The sequence below is a fragment of the Leptinotarsa decemlineata genome, unplaced genomic scaffold (genome assembly GCF_025532065.1).
Source record: "Leptinotarsa decemlineata unplaced genomic scaffold, Ldec_3_MD MMD2_tig00000576_RagTag_RagTag, whole genome shotgun sequence".
NCBI lineage: Eukaryota > Metazoa > Arthropoda > Insecta > Coleoptera > Chrysomelidae > Leptinotarsa > Leptinotarsa decemlineata.
The window spans coordinates 4,243,789-4,259,657 of NW_027412551.1; the positions used below are offsets into that span (position 1 = coordinate 4,243,789).

Below are 15,869 nucleotides of genomic sequence, written 5' to 3' on the forward strand. Positions count from 1 at the left end.
TTTGAGTGAAGTGAAGTGAAGTGAGCTGGCTAAATGCGCCTATCGGGAAGCAAAGGCCAAGAACTTTGAGTGTAGTGAAGTGAAATATTCAACAAATTTCAAACAAATTAACCGAAAATGGATATTTTGAAAGCTGAAATTGCCAAGAAGAGAAAGCTGTTGGAAGAAAAATCACTTCTGGTATGCAACTCTTGTGGGGGTTTAATTTATTAGTAGATTTTTTATATTAAATGACTAACTTTTATTTTAGAACACAGAAAAAAAGTATTTCAAAAGAGGTGAACTGATAGAGAAGGAACAGGAAGAGTATCGCAAAAAATATCATAAACAAAGTGAAGTTGATGTGAATGCAGCTACAGTTCCTAAGGGTGAGAAAAATGGGTTACCCTTTTGGATCTTTGTCATTGCCAGGAGCAATAATGTATTAAAGACAGGGGCATTGCCTAGTTTAGGTCTCGACGCACTTTTGTTAATGAACTTATAATATAAATAAAAATGTTTAATCTGTTTTAAAAAAAAATCTGTTTTTTCGATAATCAGCTGCCGCCCCCATACGAACGACAACTCTCAGAAGTTGAGAAACTTGTGCCAGCAAAGGACTAACGAGGTCTTACCTTTTAACGTGTGATTCCTAACACGTTCCTAACACGATATATTAATGAACCTTTTTCGTGAAGTACGAAAAATCACTCACTAGTAGTTCGGTAGGGACAAACACTGCCTAATCCTCATATAAACATATGGTAAAGTACAATTGAAAAAGAATGTTTTTAACAGAAGGAGATGTTCCTGGAGCAAAACTAAAATTTGCAACTGTAAAGGATAACAATGTTGTAACATTTAAACGTTGGCTTGCATGCCGTAATTTAAAAATAACTGGAAAAAAGTGAATTAATAGTCAGCTTAGTATATAGACTCTAGTAAAAGAGTAGCGGTAGAATCAAACTGTAATAGACTCTAGTAAAAGAGTAGCGGTAGAATCAAACTGTAATAAAAGAAATTTAAAATAATTATGAATTTCAGATTAATTTCCAAGTGAAATATGAATCAAATATAGATGGTAATGAAATAAAATTAATTAAATATAATAAATGAATATAATTTACCAAACGATAGAGGTTATATCTCATTCTAATCAATGGTAATTATTAACTATGAAAAATGTACTATTCAATTCATGTTTAGAGCATACATATGAATATTCATTCATTTTTGCACTGTTTAATCCACTCTTCTCGAAGCATGTATCCATTTCTTACATCTAACATCATTATTATGGGATTTTATAAATGGAATGAAAAACACGTTTTCTTCCAGATATCGATTATCCGACGTACAATTCACAAAACAGCAATGCTTTGTTGGTATTATACTAGCACAAAATAATTTGTTATATCAGATTTATATTTTTAAATAATAAATTAATATTACGTAAATAACACTGTTTTACATGTGAATTGTTTATTGTTTGTCCCTACTGCCTCTCGTGACACGTTTGCTGTACTATTCTCAGAAAAGAGACTCATTTAATATTAGTACTGGTAATTAAATTAGGTTATTCTGGTTATATTTTAATTGTGCCATTAAACATTCTTATTTATGTTATAGGTTCATTAACAAAAGTGTGCCGGGATCTGAACAAGGCAATGCCCAAGGCGGGCATTGATAAAGTAAGAAATAAAATGGAGTAAAGTAGGAAATGATCACTTGGTGATCGAAACACGTGTTGAGGTGTTAAAAATAACGATTTGGTGTCAGCTGGTGTCATTTGGTATACAAGGACCAACCTTGTTATGGATAAAGACCTATTTAACAGAAAGAATACAATTGATTTAAGTAGTATAAATTCGTATGAATATTAATTTACAAGATGTTTTGAGCTTGACTTCCCCCGTGATTCTCATAATTCTTTTTTGGATTCTGAATATCTAATTTAGGTAATTTGAAATTATCAGAATAATATTCGATATGAATACAAGAGATTACTGCAGAGGAGCCTTTAAGATCAACAAACTACTTACTGTGTCAGCAATCTATATCTGAATCAATAAAATTTATCATCAATCATCCAGGCCATTTTGACATACATCGCAAAACGCATGTTTTGCGATGTATGTTAAATCCCTTATGAACTTTTTGGTATGAAGGTCAAAGACTCATGTAGAGAAATCTTTAAAATGAACAAATTATTAACAGTACCAGTGATATACATTTTTGAGTCATTAACATTTTTAGTAAATCAACCAAGCTACTTTGAAAAGCATCATAAAACACATAAGTAAGGAACAATATTTAGGAATGATTTTTTATATCCGATACATAAGAAATCTATATGAAAGAAGTACTGTCTACAGTGCGATTAAATTTTTTAACTCTCTCCCACAGGATATAAGAGACATTGGGATGGCCAGCGGTTTTCTGAAGTCTGTGAAAGAATTTTTATGCAATGTAGAGCCTTATACTAAAGATGAATATTTTAACAGTTTATTTTAAATTTTATTTTATCAACTCTATACTTATATGTGTATGTGACGTGTTTTGTTCAAATTTTGTATTTTATTACCCTTTTGTAATTTTGTTCACCAATATATTTCTCGGACAAAGTATTTCCTTTAACTTTTATAGAAGATTTACATATATTCTGAATATCTATCTATCTATCTATCTTTCTATATATGCTTTATCCGAATTTACCAATAGTACACCAGTATTATTAATACACCACTTCACATTTTTAATGTAGGTAATCTTTATTTCTTAATTTGAAGTGCCATTCATATAACTTACCATTTCAGGTGAAGAAATTGAATCGAGTTTACAGCACAGTATTTTATCAAGACATGAAGTTATATCACGGTTAAGAGATAGAGGTGAACCTATTCTGATGTTTGGGGAAACGGAATTAGATGCATTCAAAAGATTAAGGAAGTGTGAATTATTAGAACCAGAAGTGAATAAAGTAAGCATTTGCAAACGTATTGTGGAAAATTGAATAATGTACACAGATGATGTTTTCTTCATCTGAAGAAGCCAATTTTGTTGGTGAAACGAATATCAGGAAGAGTATTGCACTTGTTTTAAAGATCTAAGCGTACGTAGGGAAGTGACTTTGTTTTATACTATGTAGTGATTATTCTGAAATAAAACTGCGACATATCTTCAGTTATTATACTGAATTCACCTGTGAAGCACATGTTGGGGTTTTATGAACTGTTGAGTGAAAATCTCACAATGTAGTTACCATGAATTTTTCTCCGTATTTGTCAGTTCTGTCGCGTATCTTATGAAAATTTTTATGTATTTTCTGAGGACAATCACATTTAAAATATATATTTTAAGGGATTCCGAAATGATTTTCAAGAAGCAATGGAACAAGTTGACCAGGCATACATAGACGAACTATTGAATGCCCCCGATAATAATAGAGATGTTAAAAATTCTGAGAACAATGATGAGGAATCTGTTAAGTCACATGAAGAAATCAGAGAAATGGCTAAATCAATGGGAAGAGGCAACAGAGAACATGATATGACAGTTATTGTACATTTCATTCAGGTGAGATTTGTTGAAAGTTGTTATTTTGAAAAAATCCATATTATTGCCAAAATGTCTCGTGATTCATTTGGTACTCTTCCTCCTCAATTGCTCATGCTATCCAAAAGGTAAAAAATCCCATGTGAGGAGAATCATCAGTACCAAACTATAGATACCTTGTATTAAACATCAATTTCTTCAACCCCACAAATCAAAATTTCAATCTTTAACAGTTGTAAAAAGTAATTTAATTATCATTTTCCTTTATTATAATGTTATTTGTGGAGATGCATAAGTTGTTTCTGGTATACTTGATATTTTTTTACTCCCCTGGCATCAAAAAACTCTTATTTTTTATTTATTTATTTTTGGTAAACCCATTTCACAAATTGCACTCTATATCATTGTAGAAAGATAATTAGACTTGATTTAAAAATATATAATTTAACCCCTTCAGTCCCAGATTATTATGAAGGTAGAAAAAAAAATAATAACGAATGTTTCGTGATCAGAAGTCATCTTAGAATCATCAGAGGGCAGGGGTTGAACATTATTTTTACTATTATATATTTTAGGAAGTGTCCCGCTCGGTGGACATCAGGACTCAAGAGTAATACAATTGTTTCATTGAACACTTTTTTTATTTGAATTATAATTTTACAAATGTATAGGTACGAATTCATTTTCTGTGAAAGGAAAGAAAACAGTTTCTCTCTTTGAGAAAACAAAGATGTAAATTACACTTGTCACAAAAAACATGAGTTTTTTTCGTGCATTTTTCAAATTTACATCGGGTTGCTTCTTTTTTCGAATCATAATTGGGCATATGATCCAAGCGATCATGACGAACCTCCATAAATAGTCGCTTTCTTTCACTACAATAATGTGTAGGGGTACTGGTGATAGACGAACTTGGAGATGCATCTGACGGACGTCCTCTCTTTCGTATGACGGGAATATTCATCTTCATGAGAGAATATGCCAATTGGAGACGAAAGTGGAGCAAGTCTAATGCTTTTTCCTTAGGGTTTTCTTTATTCTCATCGGTATAGTGTTGGCGATATTCTAACCAGCTATTCACTATAGCTAGATCCACACCATGAAAAAACATTCTTAGTGTCCACTTCCTTGATCTGACATATATTCTGTAGAGTGCTATCAGATGATCTAGCTTATCTACACCTCCCATACTTCTATTGTACATTTTCACCACCTGTGGTCTCTTTACATGAACATATTTTTTATTTGTTTTATCCCATCGTTTCACTTCATCTTCTTCGCCTTTACCAATAAAATTCGAAGCAAGAACAACGGATCTGTTGTCAGACCATTTACATAGAATTATTTCTGAACCTTCACTAACTATTTCTTCTGAAAAACCTCTCGGTTTTTTCTTTGCTTGCTTGTCAGTGATTAGTGGAGGTTTATTGAACCTGTTCAATCTTACGGTTCCAGCAGCATTTATCTTTTTATATTTCAAAATTTCCAGAAGATTATAAGTGGTAAAATAATTGTCGAAATACAAATGTCTATGCTCTGGAATTCTCTGGGACAAATGCAGAACAGACGTAGCCCCAAGACCAAATTTATTCAAGAGGAATTCATCGAATTCAGTGGTACTGCCTTGATACACGATAAAGTCATACATAAGACCACTTCTACCACATAGAACAAAAATCTTGATCCCCCAAGGATTTGGCTTCCCCTTTACATACTGCTTTATGCTGAACTGACCCCTAAATGGTACCATCTGTTCGTCAATACTGAGGTCCCTTTCAACTTCTAATTCGTGACAACGCTTCCGTATGCTATCTAAAAGAGGCCTCACCTTGAATAATTTGTCTTTACAGTCATCAGGTTTTTCCAAATTATTGACAATATGAAGATTGTTTCGGAGAAGAAAGAATCTATTTCGTGCCATGTTATCCCTGAACAGAGACATATTGAAATCAACATCCCAGTACATCCTTATTCTGGGGAATTTGAGGCAAGACATTATGATATGCAATGCAATGAATATTTTGATTTCATTTGCATGGGTTGGCTTGAAACTAGTTTTTCCTTGCTGGAGTGCATAAATATTAGTCATTTCTGCGATAACATCAAAGAGTTGTTCAGGTATATATCTAAGAAAATATTGAATTGGCATCAGTATTTCGTTTGTTTGTGGAGAAAATGTGAAGTCGTATTCTGCTTGGGGAGAAATAGGTTCGTAATTTTTCCGGTAAATAATTTTGTTCTTGGGTGTGATAATTGACATAATGTCTTTATAACAGTCGGGTATTTTATTTTCCTCCAAACGCGAATTGCTTACCACAGCTCTCAATGTTTCTGCAATAATTGATAGAGGAATATCATCCTCTGTGTCACTGTCAATTACTTCTGAGGATTCGGTTGCATGCTCTTCCTCTGCCAATTGTTTATTCTGTAGCTTTTCATCTTCGAACGATAATTTATCAGCTCCTACTCTGAATGTCTTCGGAGCAAACGGCAGAAGTATATCTTCGTCACTATCATTATCGGAGAAAAAGTCTAGATCGGAAGTTTCCCCAAGATTTCTCAACATTTTCTCGCACTCTTCATCCAATTCATCATCATTCAAAAATTCCAACAGTTCCTCAGCGTCTTTTGGATTTTCAGGATCATATTTGTCTACAAAAAAAAAATGTTCAAGACCCAATGTCCACTGCCACGAACACATACATTTTTTCACATGTATCTTTCAAGGCCCAATGTCCTTTGCACTGGACATGCTTTTTTAGTAGGTTATGTACAACTTATTTCTCAATAATTGCAAACTGTATTCATTCAATCACATTCAATGAATTATATTCAACATTTAGTTGAAGTATAATCATGAACTCATTCGAATTATAGCGATCACAATGTAATAAACTTACCCTTGTAACGACGCGATGAGGTAGCCATGATTCACTTGTTATGCTAAATGGTATATTTTGTTTGAATTCGAAGAGATGGCTTGGTAGTTCGCAGGATACTGCAGTACGAGATCCTAGTGAACTCGTGAAGTGCTTGAATGATTCACACATTACACAAAAGATGGAGTTTTATTCATGGCAAAATCAATGTCCATACCAGTGGACATGGGGACTGAAGGGGTTAAACAAATTCATACCAGCGATATCACTGTATGATCGTTCTAATTTAAGCAATGGATTTAAAAAATATTGTAATGTTACAAAAATGTATATATCTGAGTGATATACAGTGCATTTCTTTAATGTCCCCCCATTTTATTTTTTGAACTGGTCAACTCAAAAAATTTTAATAATTGCCTGAATACATTGACATTTAACTACATAATATGAGATAATAAGCTTGAGCTCTGTTCAGAACATGCTCGAAATGGTTGCCTTGAACTTCTTGACATATGAACACCCTATCAGATATTTCACGCCTAACATTTTCGAACACAGTAATGTCAATATCTCTACAAATATTTATTATTCTCTGCCGTATATCCATCATTAAAGCAGGTTCGGTTTCGTACACCTTTTGCTTCAAATAGCCCCATAAAAAAGGTCCAAAGGTGTCAAATCTGGCGAGCGGGCTGGCCATTTTGTAGGACCTCGACGACTAATTCAACGACCGGTATAAGTAGTATCCAAATAATTTCTTACTTGTCTGGAGTAATGTGGTGTGGTGCTCCATCTCTTTGGAATACAATATCCATATTGAATTCATTAGGATTCGCTTCGACGATTTCAGTGATAGAGGGTCAACTGTAGTTTTCAGCATATTCAAATATAGTTCCCCTGTTGAATTTTGATCAATAAATAGAGGTGGTACTTTTGTAGTAGAAAAACCGAAAACTAAATGAGAATATTCTAACTGAACAAAGATGTTCATTGTCGTACTGACATTTTTTGTCGTTTTTATAAAGTAAAAATAACTTAACAAACCTTATCGGGCTGTTGGAATTGCCATATGGCAGATAAAAAGGAATATTTCTAGAAATATCGATATTAATGTGTTTGTCTTCAGGAAATTATTAAAGGTTCCGCCATTTTGTAGTAGGTGAAGATATTGACTTCATATTCTAGGGTTGTGAAGTATTCGTCAGGAGCTTCAAAATGATGTGTTATAAGACCCCTCTTTCCATTTGATTTTTTTCCCATATGGCGCCCAGTCGCCATCTTGAAAGTTTCATCTGTCAATTTCGTTTCAAAATAAAGTATTAATGAATTAATTTCATTATCCCAAATTTAAATTTTTTGAGTAGACCTGTTCAAAAAATAAAAGAGGTGGGATATTAAAGAAATGCACCATATATTTGCAAGTCTTGGTATTCTTTCGTGAGCTGTGCGAAAAATATATACATTTCTAGTTCTTTTCACAACTCTTCTGATAGTTCAGAACAATTGATTTGAGCTGAAAAAATATGCAGTGGTCGAAGACGAGTCTTCTTTTTTATGTGATTAAAGATTTAGTTGTGACAATTTTTTTACATATAACGATGAGTAGTAAAAATTAGGGTTTTTAAAAACCAATAAACATGATAAATTTATTGTAAACCATTTTGATGTTCTCAATCTCATAACAATAACAAGATGACCAAACTATGGGGATATATTCAAGAAGAGATCTAACAAGAGTTCAGTACAGAAGTTCGATTGTGTTGGTGGAAAATTCCATTGAGGAATGTTTCTGAAAAAATCTATCTGAAACAACTACATTTCGCTATGAACAATGAAATTGCTTTTTCTTTCTAAATTTGTACACCAAATATTTGTAACATTTTTCCAGTCTAATACAGGACAATTATTTGTATCAAATATATTTTTATCAGTTGATTCTCAAGAAATGGACTGAACAGCTACAAAACAGATCTAAGGAAGAGAAAGCAGGTACGAAAGGAAAATTGATGGGTGCAACGTATACTCAAACGCAAGAATATTTGAAACCATTACTGAGAAAATTGAAAACATTTACTCTTCCCGAGGATATATCAGATAGCCTAACAGAAATTGTGGTTCACTTACTCAACAGAAACTATTTGAAGGTATGTATTCAATGAATTAGATGCTTAAAATCATTGTCCCCATATATTATTAAACCATATGGCAGCAACTATATTTTTTCCATTACCTAAGATATCAAATCCAATAAGTAAGTTCTTGGAGAGGTTAATCTTTAGTCAAACTATTAGGTTATTTTAGGTTAATAGAATTCTTTCTGATAGTCAATTAGGGTTCAGAAAAAATATCAGTACCTTAACAGCGCTAACAAAAAACTTACCAGAGTATAGCTACAGTTCTAGTATTATTGCATTATAGTAAAGCTTATGACACTTTTGAGTCACGAGTTTCTTCTAGCACAATTTCTGACAAGAAATTAATATTGCTTGTCAGAAAATATAATTAAAATGATCAAAAGCTATTTATTGAGTCATTGTCAAAGAGTTGTAGTTAAGAAAAGTACATCAGACTTGATACTCATTAAGCAAGGAATTTCCCAAAACTCCATATTAGGACCACTACTTTTCTTTATATACAGTGTGAACTTGAATTGCCCTCCCCCCCTTAACAAAGTATCAAGAACACAATTTAGGTAAAAAGAAATTTATTTCTGATATGAAATAACAGTGTAGCACTAACTTTTTTCAAATGGAAAAAGAGTGTTGTGATACCTCGTTTGATAGGTATTTCAATTCTCTATCACGTACTTTTTTATGGAAATCAAATCAGCACTTCTTAAGTTATAAGTAGTTTCAAATGCATTTCAAGAACCTGCAAACAAACAATTATTAATATATGTGTGATTAATGACTTGTTTACTTTATGGTAATTCATGATCACTTAGATGAAATTAATAAAAACACTTTTTTCTAAATACCACTAGATTTTATTTATACGACTGGTTTTGGGTTTGACCTCATTATCAAGTATAAGTTTTATACTTGATAATAGGGTAAAATCCCAAAACCGGTCGTATAAATAAAATCTATCAGTGGTATTTAGACAAAAGTGTTTTTTATTCCTTTCATTTAAATTATTAATATCATAACTACAATGAAAAATATTATGCATTACCCAATAAAATATTGTCCATTTCTCTAGTGTTTTTAATGTCTAATTTTTTTTGGTCTCTATAGCTATATAACAATCTGTCTCTGAAAAATTTTTGTTTAATGTCAATAAGTTCAGAAGGAATGTTTGGGAATTGAGTAAATTACTCCTTTTACTTATCAAAGACTCGGAAGTTTCAATTCATTTTTTATTATTTTCTCTTACTGTTGATTAATTAACAATGCTTCAAGTTTCTGATGCTTTATCATCAGTCTTATTCAATATGTTATCAAAAGCATGACAAGGAAGAGCTATGGGAAATTAAATTTATTGCTTGTAATATCTCATGTTTAATTCTCAACATCAAATAGAGATTTGTAAAAAATATGTCAAGAGTAGACATGTTCTGCGTACATTGAAAAAACAAGTTGATATACAAAGTACCATGGTTCAGTACAAGTTCTTCAATGTGACGCCACAAGATCTAGAACACTTCATGTGGATAATGTGCATAGAACCACCCTTTTTATTGGGTACACAATTTCAAATAGTTTAGATGTCTATTGAAACTTCACCTATAATTTAATTATTTTGAAGTTCTGAAATCAATACTTTTTGACAAAAAATGTTACAGAATTGATGAATTTGTGTCCTAATTCCATTTATTTACGATTATGTGGATTTAACATTGTGATAAACAGTTTTTAGGTATGTTTTATGATACTTGTCATTTGAAGTGGGTTCTCATGTGTTTTCTTATTCATTTTCGAGAATCAAAACTTACAAATTTTTACAAATGCTGTGTTTCTAGACTGATTTTGATGTTTTTGTCAGTTACTTCACATATGAATTTATAAATTTCTGCTTTTCAATTGTTTTATAATTACCTAGTGTCGTAGTATAACTAATCCTATTCCAAATTTGTGTACTTCATTATCTCAATACAAAATATTCATCGTTATTGTATATTACATTTATTTTATTCAGGCCAGCGACGGTTACCTTCAGATGGCGATTGGCAATGCTCCTTGGCCTATTGGAGTAACCATGGTGGGTATTCATGCAAGAACAGGCAGAGAAAAAATCTTCTCAAAAAATGTGGCCCACGTAATGAATGACGAGACCCAAAGGAAATATATACAGGCTCTGAAAAGGCTGATGACGAAATGTCAAGAATACTTTCCAACTGATCCGTCCCGGTGCGTCGAATACCAGGCATTCGGAAAGCCAGAATGATGGAAAGTTACTTGGTGTAATGAAAGATGTAAATATTGTATAAAAATGTATATAGAGAATAACAATTTAATTCAAAAACTCGATCATGAACTATTGAAGATCACCTTTGTAGCAAATGGTTTCAACTTTGTTATTTTTTCTTTGTTGATCACAAAAATATTTTCGACAATACAAATTTTCATTCTGAATATGAATGAGTAACTGACAGTAGATTGTCGTTTTCACTACAGATTCGTTTTAAATATGCAAAAAATAATTCATATTTTTAGGTTTTTAATCTTCCACAATCTTAGAAATGAATAAATCTAGGTAACATGAAAATTTTCTCAAGTACAATAAAGGACAAACAGAATCCATGGTAGCAGACCAGTAGTGAACAATTCTGGTTTGAGAGAAGTGTTTCTATTATATACGTTAATCTGAAGAAAGTTTGATGTTGAATATCACTGTACATGGACTGTATTTCCTGTGATATGAATTTGTATGTTGTCCTTTTGCATTATTTTGGTAAATAGTGAGTGCATATTATTTCAAATTTAATAAAGCAAGTGTTGCATTTATGTAAAACTGTTTAGTGAAAATCTCATAATAAAATTTTTGAATAAGTTATGGATTTTCATCAAGTATTGGCCGATTCCGTCACAGAACTGGACTGTCCTTACCTTGAGAATTTCAGTGACTTGTTTCGAATAATGTAAATTTTCCAAATTTCACATTTCGGTGGGCGATAATGTTTCTCTCAAGACATTTCACAATAACACCCTCTCATGCATCATTTGAGCCGCTTCCCTAGTTTTTGAGTGCCTGGTTCCTTCTGTCACATTCCCGACCATTTTTAACGAAATATAGTGCGCGATATAGTTACTAATGGAATCAGGCACGATAATATTGCAGTCTGGATAATCGAATTCAAAGAAAAATGCTTTCAGAAAACACCAGCATGAGAAAAATAAAAATTGTAAATTGAAACTAAATTCAGGAGAGAGGTGAAGATGAAACAGATGTAAATTTTATAGATCTATCTGATAATATTGAAGCCTCATGTTTTAAATATTTAGAGTGGTTTACATAAAATAAAGTGAATTATGAACCTAATAATAATTTTTGGCTTATCAAATATTCTGTGAAAAAGTCACGAAAGTTGGTCCATATCGTCGGTTTTTACTGATTTGGATAATTTGAAGCCAAACCTATGGAGACATCCTTTTTTCTGAATGTAAAGCTTTCGCACCATCTTTTAATTTTGGATAATTTTCAAACATTGTATTTCAGATTTTAAAGAAATATTTGTATAAAATCAAAATAAAAAGTTTAATGCTATATTTGTAAATTTTCAATCACAGTTCACATACCTATAATCAATACTGATATTTTACCGTATGGTAGGTAGAAAGTCATTGATTCTGATAAAAATTACTCTGTGCTTTGCTTTCCAAGTTCGGCAGCTTTCAAAGCGGCTGCTTCTACAGCATCCATTAAGGCTCCCCTAAAAAATAAATGGTGCCTTCTGCATTAAGTTACAACAGAGCAAATGAATGTTCCTAAGTTACTAAGTCATTTACCATTTTCATTAAACTTTGGAGTTAGTCTTATTTCAATGTCTTTCATTTTCGAGATACAAATCTTTCAAAATTTGATGCTGCGACATGCAATTATCATCGCGGGATTTACCTAATGACAAACCTTTAAAAAAGGTTTTTATACCTACATGATAATATGATTAATACTGCAGTATAGAATGGCGAAACCTAGCCATATAATTATCGAAATGCTAATTATTGAAGTACAAATATTTCAATTTTTTATCGACCTTTTTTTGGTATTTTCCACAATATGAAAAATATGAAAATTACAATGGAAAACTTTATACCAGTGTATAAGACGGAGGTAGATTTTAGCCTCCGAAATGTTAAATTTTTTTTGATAGACAAAATTGTTAAATACGACAATTTACTGATAAATATAACATTTTTCTTTGTGAAAAATACTTTGATTTTACGCAAATTAATATTTGCAATCGAACAGATATCAGACAGAAGGCTGTACAATTATTACAATCTAAATTTCAGCTTGTGAGATGGTGTTACATATGTGTTTTAAGCTCTTTTTTGCTTAAATTATTGCTCTTGATTCTACAGAAAAAAACACTTTCAGTCTAATATGAGTACAATGACTATATTTTTGAATAAATCTTTTTATTATAAGAGATTTTTACACAGTGAGGCCCAGTAACGGATACATTCATTTTCTATGTAATTATGAATGTAGGTTGATTTTTTTTATGTGAAAATACACTTTCTCAATAAAATTACTCTCTTCAACCACTTAGGGGTAATTACCCTGTAAAAGTTTTTAATGAAAAGGAGTAGCGTGTGATACCGCGTTCAAACGGGTTTTCAATTATCTATTCAGTAGTATAGTACTTTTTGATTTTTGGATTTGGATTCTCAAAAAAACAAATTAGGTTCTAGCCGCAATCTAAATAAAAATTAATTTAATTTTCATGAGAAATGAAACTATATTTTTTACCACTTTCATTTGTAACTAACGTTACTGCAGTTTTGTCCTATAAGGACATTTTCAAACTTATACATTAAACTAAAATTGATTGATTACATTAGCCCGTATATAACACCACTGTAGGAAATAACAGAGCTACTTAATTTAATTGAGTACCTGAATTTTGTTTACTTGTGACAATGTGGGTACGCTAACTTGAAAACCGGAGAGTAAACTGATCGATTTGATCATTTAACAGGTTGCACCCGCAATACTTGTGCTTATGAATTTCCAAGGATTCCGAATAATTGAGTTGACAATACTTCCTTGCATAGTGCAAAATTTCTGTATCGTTTAGATTCGGAAACTTGTGGTTGCATCCCAAGGAATGGTTTGAAAACATTGAATCATTTTTACCTAGTCTGAAGGACTTTCCATTCACGTTGTCCCACATAAACACTATTACACTCCAGAAACTTGAGCTTATAAACTCCAGATTTCTCCAACTTGTCCACTTTATCTTTGGCATTGAAAAGAAAATCAGATAACCTGGCATGTGGTCTGAATGCCACTTCCACATTGTTTTTTCTGATTTCTTGATTTCTAATTGTTTGATCTGGGGGTATATTAATCTGTAAATGAATTTATGGCTTTGTTTTCTGAAAACAAAACCATAAATTATGTTCAGTACCTCTGTTATTACCTACAGTGGTGTTATATAAGGGCTAATGTAATCAATCATTTTTAGTTCAATGTGTAAGTTTGAAAATGTCCTTATAGGACGAAAATGCAGTAAGTTAGTTACAAATAAAAGTGGTACAAAACAGAAAGTTTCATTTTTCATGATGATTTCCTACCACGTAGTAACAGCTACATCCATCAATTTATTATTTAATTTTGGTTTGATGTTATAAGAAATAGTGAATTCGTCATGAAACTGGTTTCACATAAAATTTGTTTCATGGTAAATCATGGTATATTTACCTAACCGCACATCTTTCCATAGCATGAATCCCAGCGATGGTTTGTCCTCCAGCAGAACAAACTTCATCCTTCAGAGTACCCATGTGCTTGTTTGTCTCCAAAACCATTTTTGCAGCTCCCATAACTGTTTGGGCTGCAAATTTGGTTGCCATATCTCTGTGAAGACCCATCCTCACTCCACCATCCGAAAGAGCTTCGATAAAAATATATACCTTGAAACAAACAAATGTTATTATTCAAGGTAAGCAGTGAAATACAGTACCTCTTTAGGTACTTGTCAAAATGTTCTATTTTTTGTGATTAGTGAAGAGGTACAAATAATAATATATATAATAATAAATATGTTTTATTGTCAAAAGATTAACTTGTTGACAAAACTACAAAACATGACCAACATAATCCAAAGTTCAAGTTAATAATAAAAATAAATAATCAAAGATTTGATAACTTTTGGTCTAAAAACACAATACAAGTAAACATTCCCATAATATATGCAGACAGAAAAGTAGATTGAAGACATTGTATCCCACACTTGATGAAGAAGGACTATTGATATGCGGCTTCTCTTACAACGCTATCATGAAAAATTTCGACATCAGGGAATAGAATACAGCCTTAATAGCAATATGAAGAATGATGAATCGAAGAGGAAAACAAGCAAAAATATCTACAGGGATCTGTATAGGAACTTAAAAAAGCACTTCAAGATATGAATTCCTCAGCAATTGATGATATAGTGACTATTGAATGCATACAATTCAAATTTATACCACCACTAAGTCCAAATATGGGAGGAGCTTGGGAACGACTTATCGGATCAGTGGAAAGAATAATTGGAAAAGCTTTGTTCACACAATCCCTGAAAGATGAAACCTTCCTGACCTTGTCGGCTGAAGTTGAAAATATTGTAAATTCTCTACCGCTGACTCACGTGTCCATAGATCTAAGTGACCTTGAACCCCTAACACCTAACCAATTTCTCCATGGTTTTATGAACCCAAACGAAGCAGCATGCATATCTGATCCAAACTATAAAAATATTTGAAAAGAATGGCAAAAATCTCAAATGCTTGATGACGTTTTCTGGAAGAGATGGGTGAAGGAATACTCACCTAGGCAAACAAAACACGCAAAATGGACAAACGATAGCCGAGACGCGAAAACAAATGAAGATGAACTAGTTGTCATCTTGGAAGACAATATTCCAAGAAGAAAATGGAAGATTGGTAAAATTGCGGCTATTTATCCAGGGCCAGACAGGCGGGTACGAGTCATTGATGTATGAACCAAATCAACTCTCTTATTTAGACCAGTTAGCAGTTGTGTCGATGGTGAAGAAAACGAGGTTTTCTCACTGAGGAAAGAATGTTGCATCTCACCCAGTACAAGTATATGGAAAAGAAACATGATCTAATAGTTTTCAGTCTGATAGTTGTCGTCATATTTTGATAAGAAGGAAAGATATATGTCCATTGAAATTTTCCTGATTAAACACGATAAAAAGTAGTTCAAAGTTTTTATACGAAATATAGTCCTTGGAAATTTAAAGAACTACAAGTGATATATGCTTCATATTTACATTAGGAG

At 32.2% G+C, this 15,869-nt stretch overlaps 2 protein-coding genes across 3 annotated transcripts in view; one reads left to right on the forward strand and one right to left on the reverse strand.

Annotated features, from left to right (window-relative positions):
* On the forward strand, positions 1-11,404 carry Prp18 (pre-mRNA processing factor 18). Its single transcript, XM_023163816.2, has 6 exons — positions 1-180; positions 251-368; positions 2,796-2,959; positions 3,340-3,555; positions 8,345-8,557; positions 10,551-11,404. Exons 1-6 carry the CDS (start codon positions 118-120, stop codon positions 10,797-10,799), a joined length of 1,023 nt encoding a protein of 340 aa, XP_023019584.2. The 5' UTR covers positions 1-117; the 3' UTR covers positions 10,800-11,404.
* The window catches only part of LOC111508347 (uncharacterized), a 23,417-nt gene continuing 16,648 nt past the window's right edge, over positions 9,101-15,869 (reverse strand). The window contains exons 5-7 of one of the 2 annotated variants that reach the window (XR_002722514.2): positions 14,283-14,494; positions 12,152-12,285; positions 9,101-9,284 (exon numbers count right to left, since the gene is read on the reverse strand). Coding sequence is in view for 1 of the 2 variants with exons in the window: in XM_023163817.2 (XP_023019585.1) it covers positions 12,213-12,285; positions 14,283-14,494 (285 nt within the window). In the remaining variant the exon portion in view is untranslated. Of the gene's footprint in view, positions 9,285-12,096; positions 12,286-14,282; positions 14,495-15,869 lie in introns of those variants that run through there. The other variant, XM_023163817.2, reaches the window with a different exon arrangement.

Coding starts and splice junctions, on each gene's coding strand:
- Prp18 (XM_023163816.2), top strand. CDS start 118: ATGGATATTTTGAAAGCTGAAATTGCCAAGAAGAGAAAGCTGTTGGAA. Junction 181..250: donor TGGAAGAAAAATCACTTCTG/GTATGCAACTCT, acceptor CTTTTATTTTAG/AACACAGAAAAAAAGTATTT. Junction 3,556..8,344: donor TTATTGTACATTTCATTCAG/GTGAGATTTGTT, acceptor TATTTTTATCAG/TTGATTCTCAAGAAATGGAC.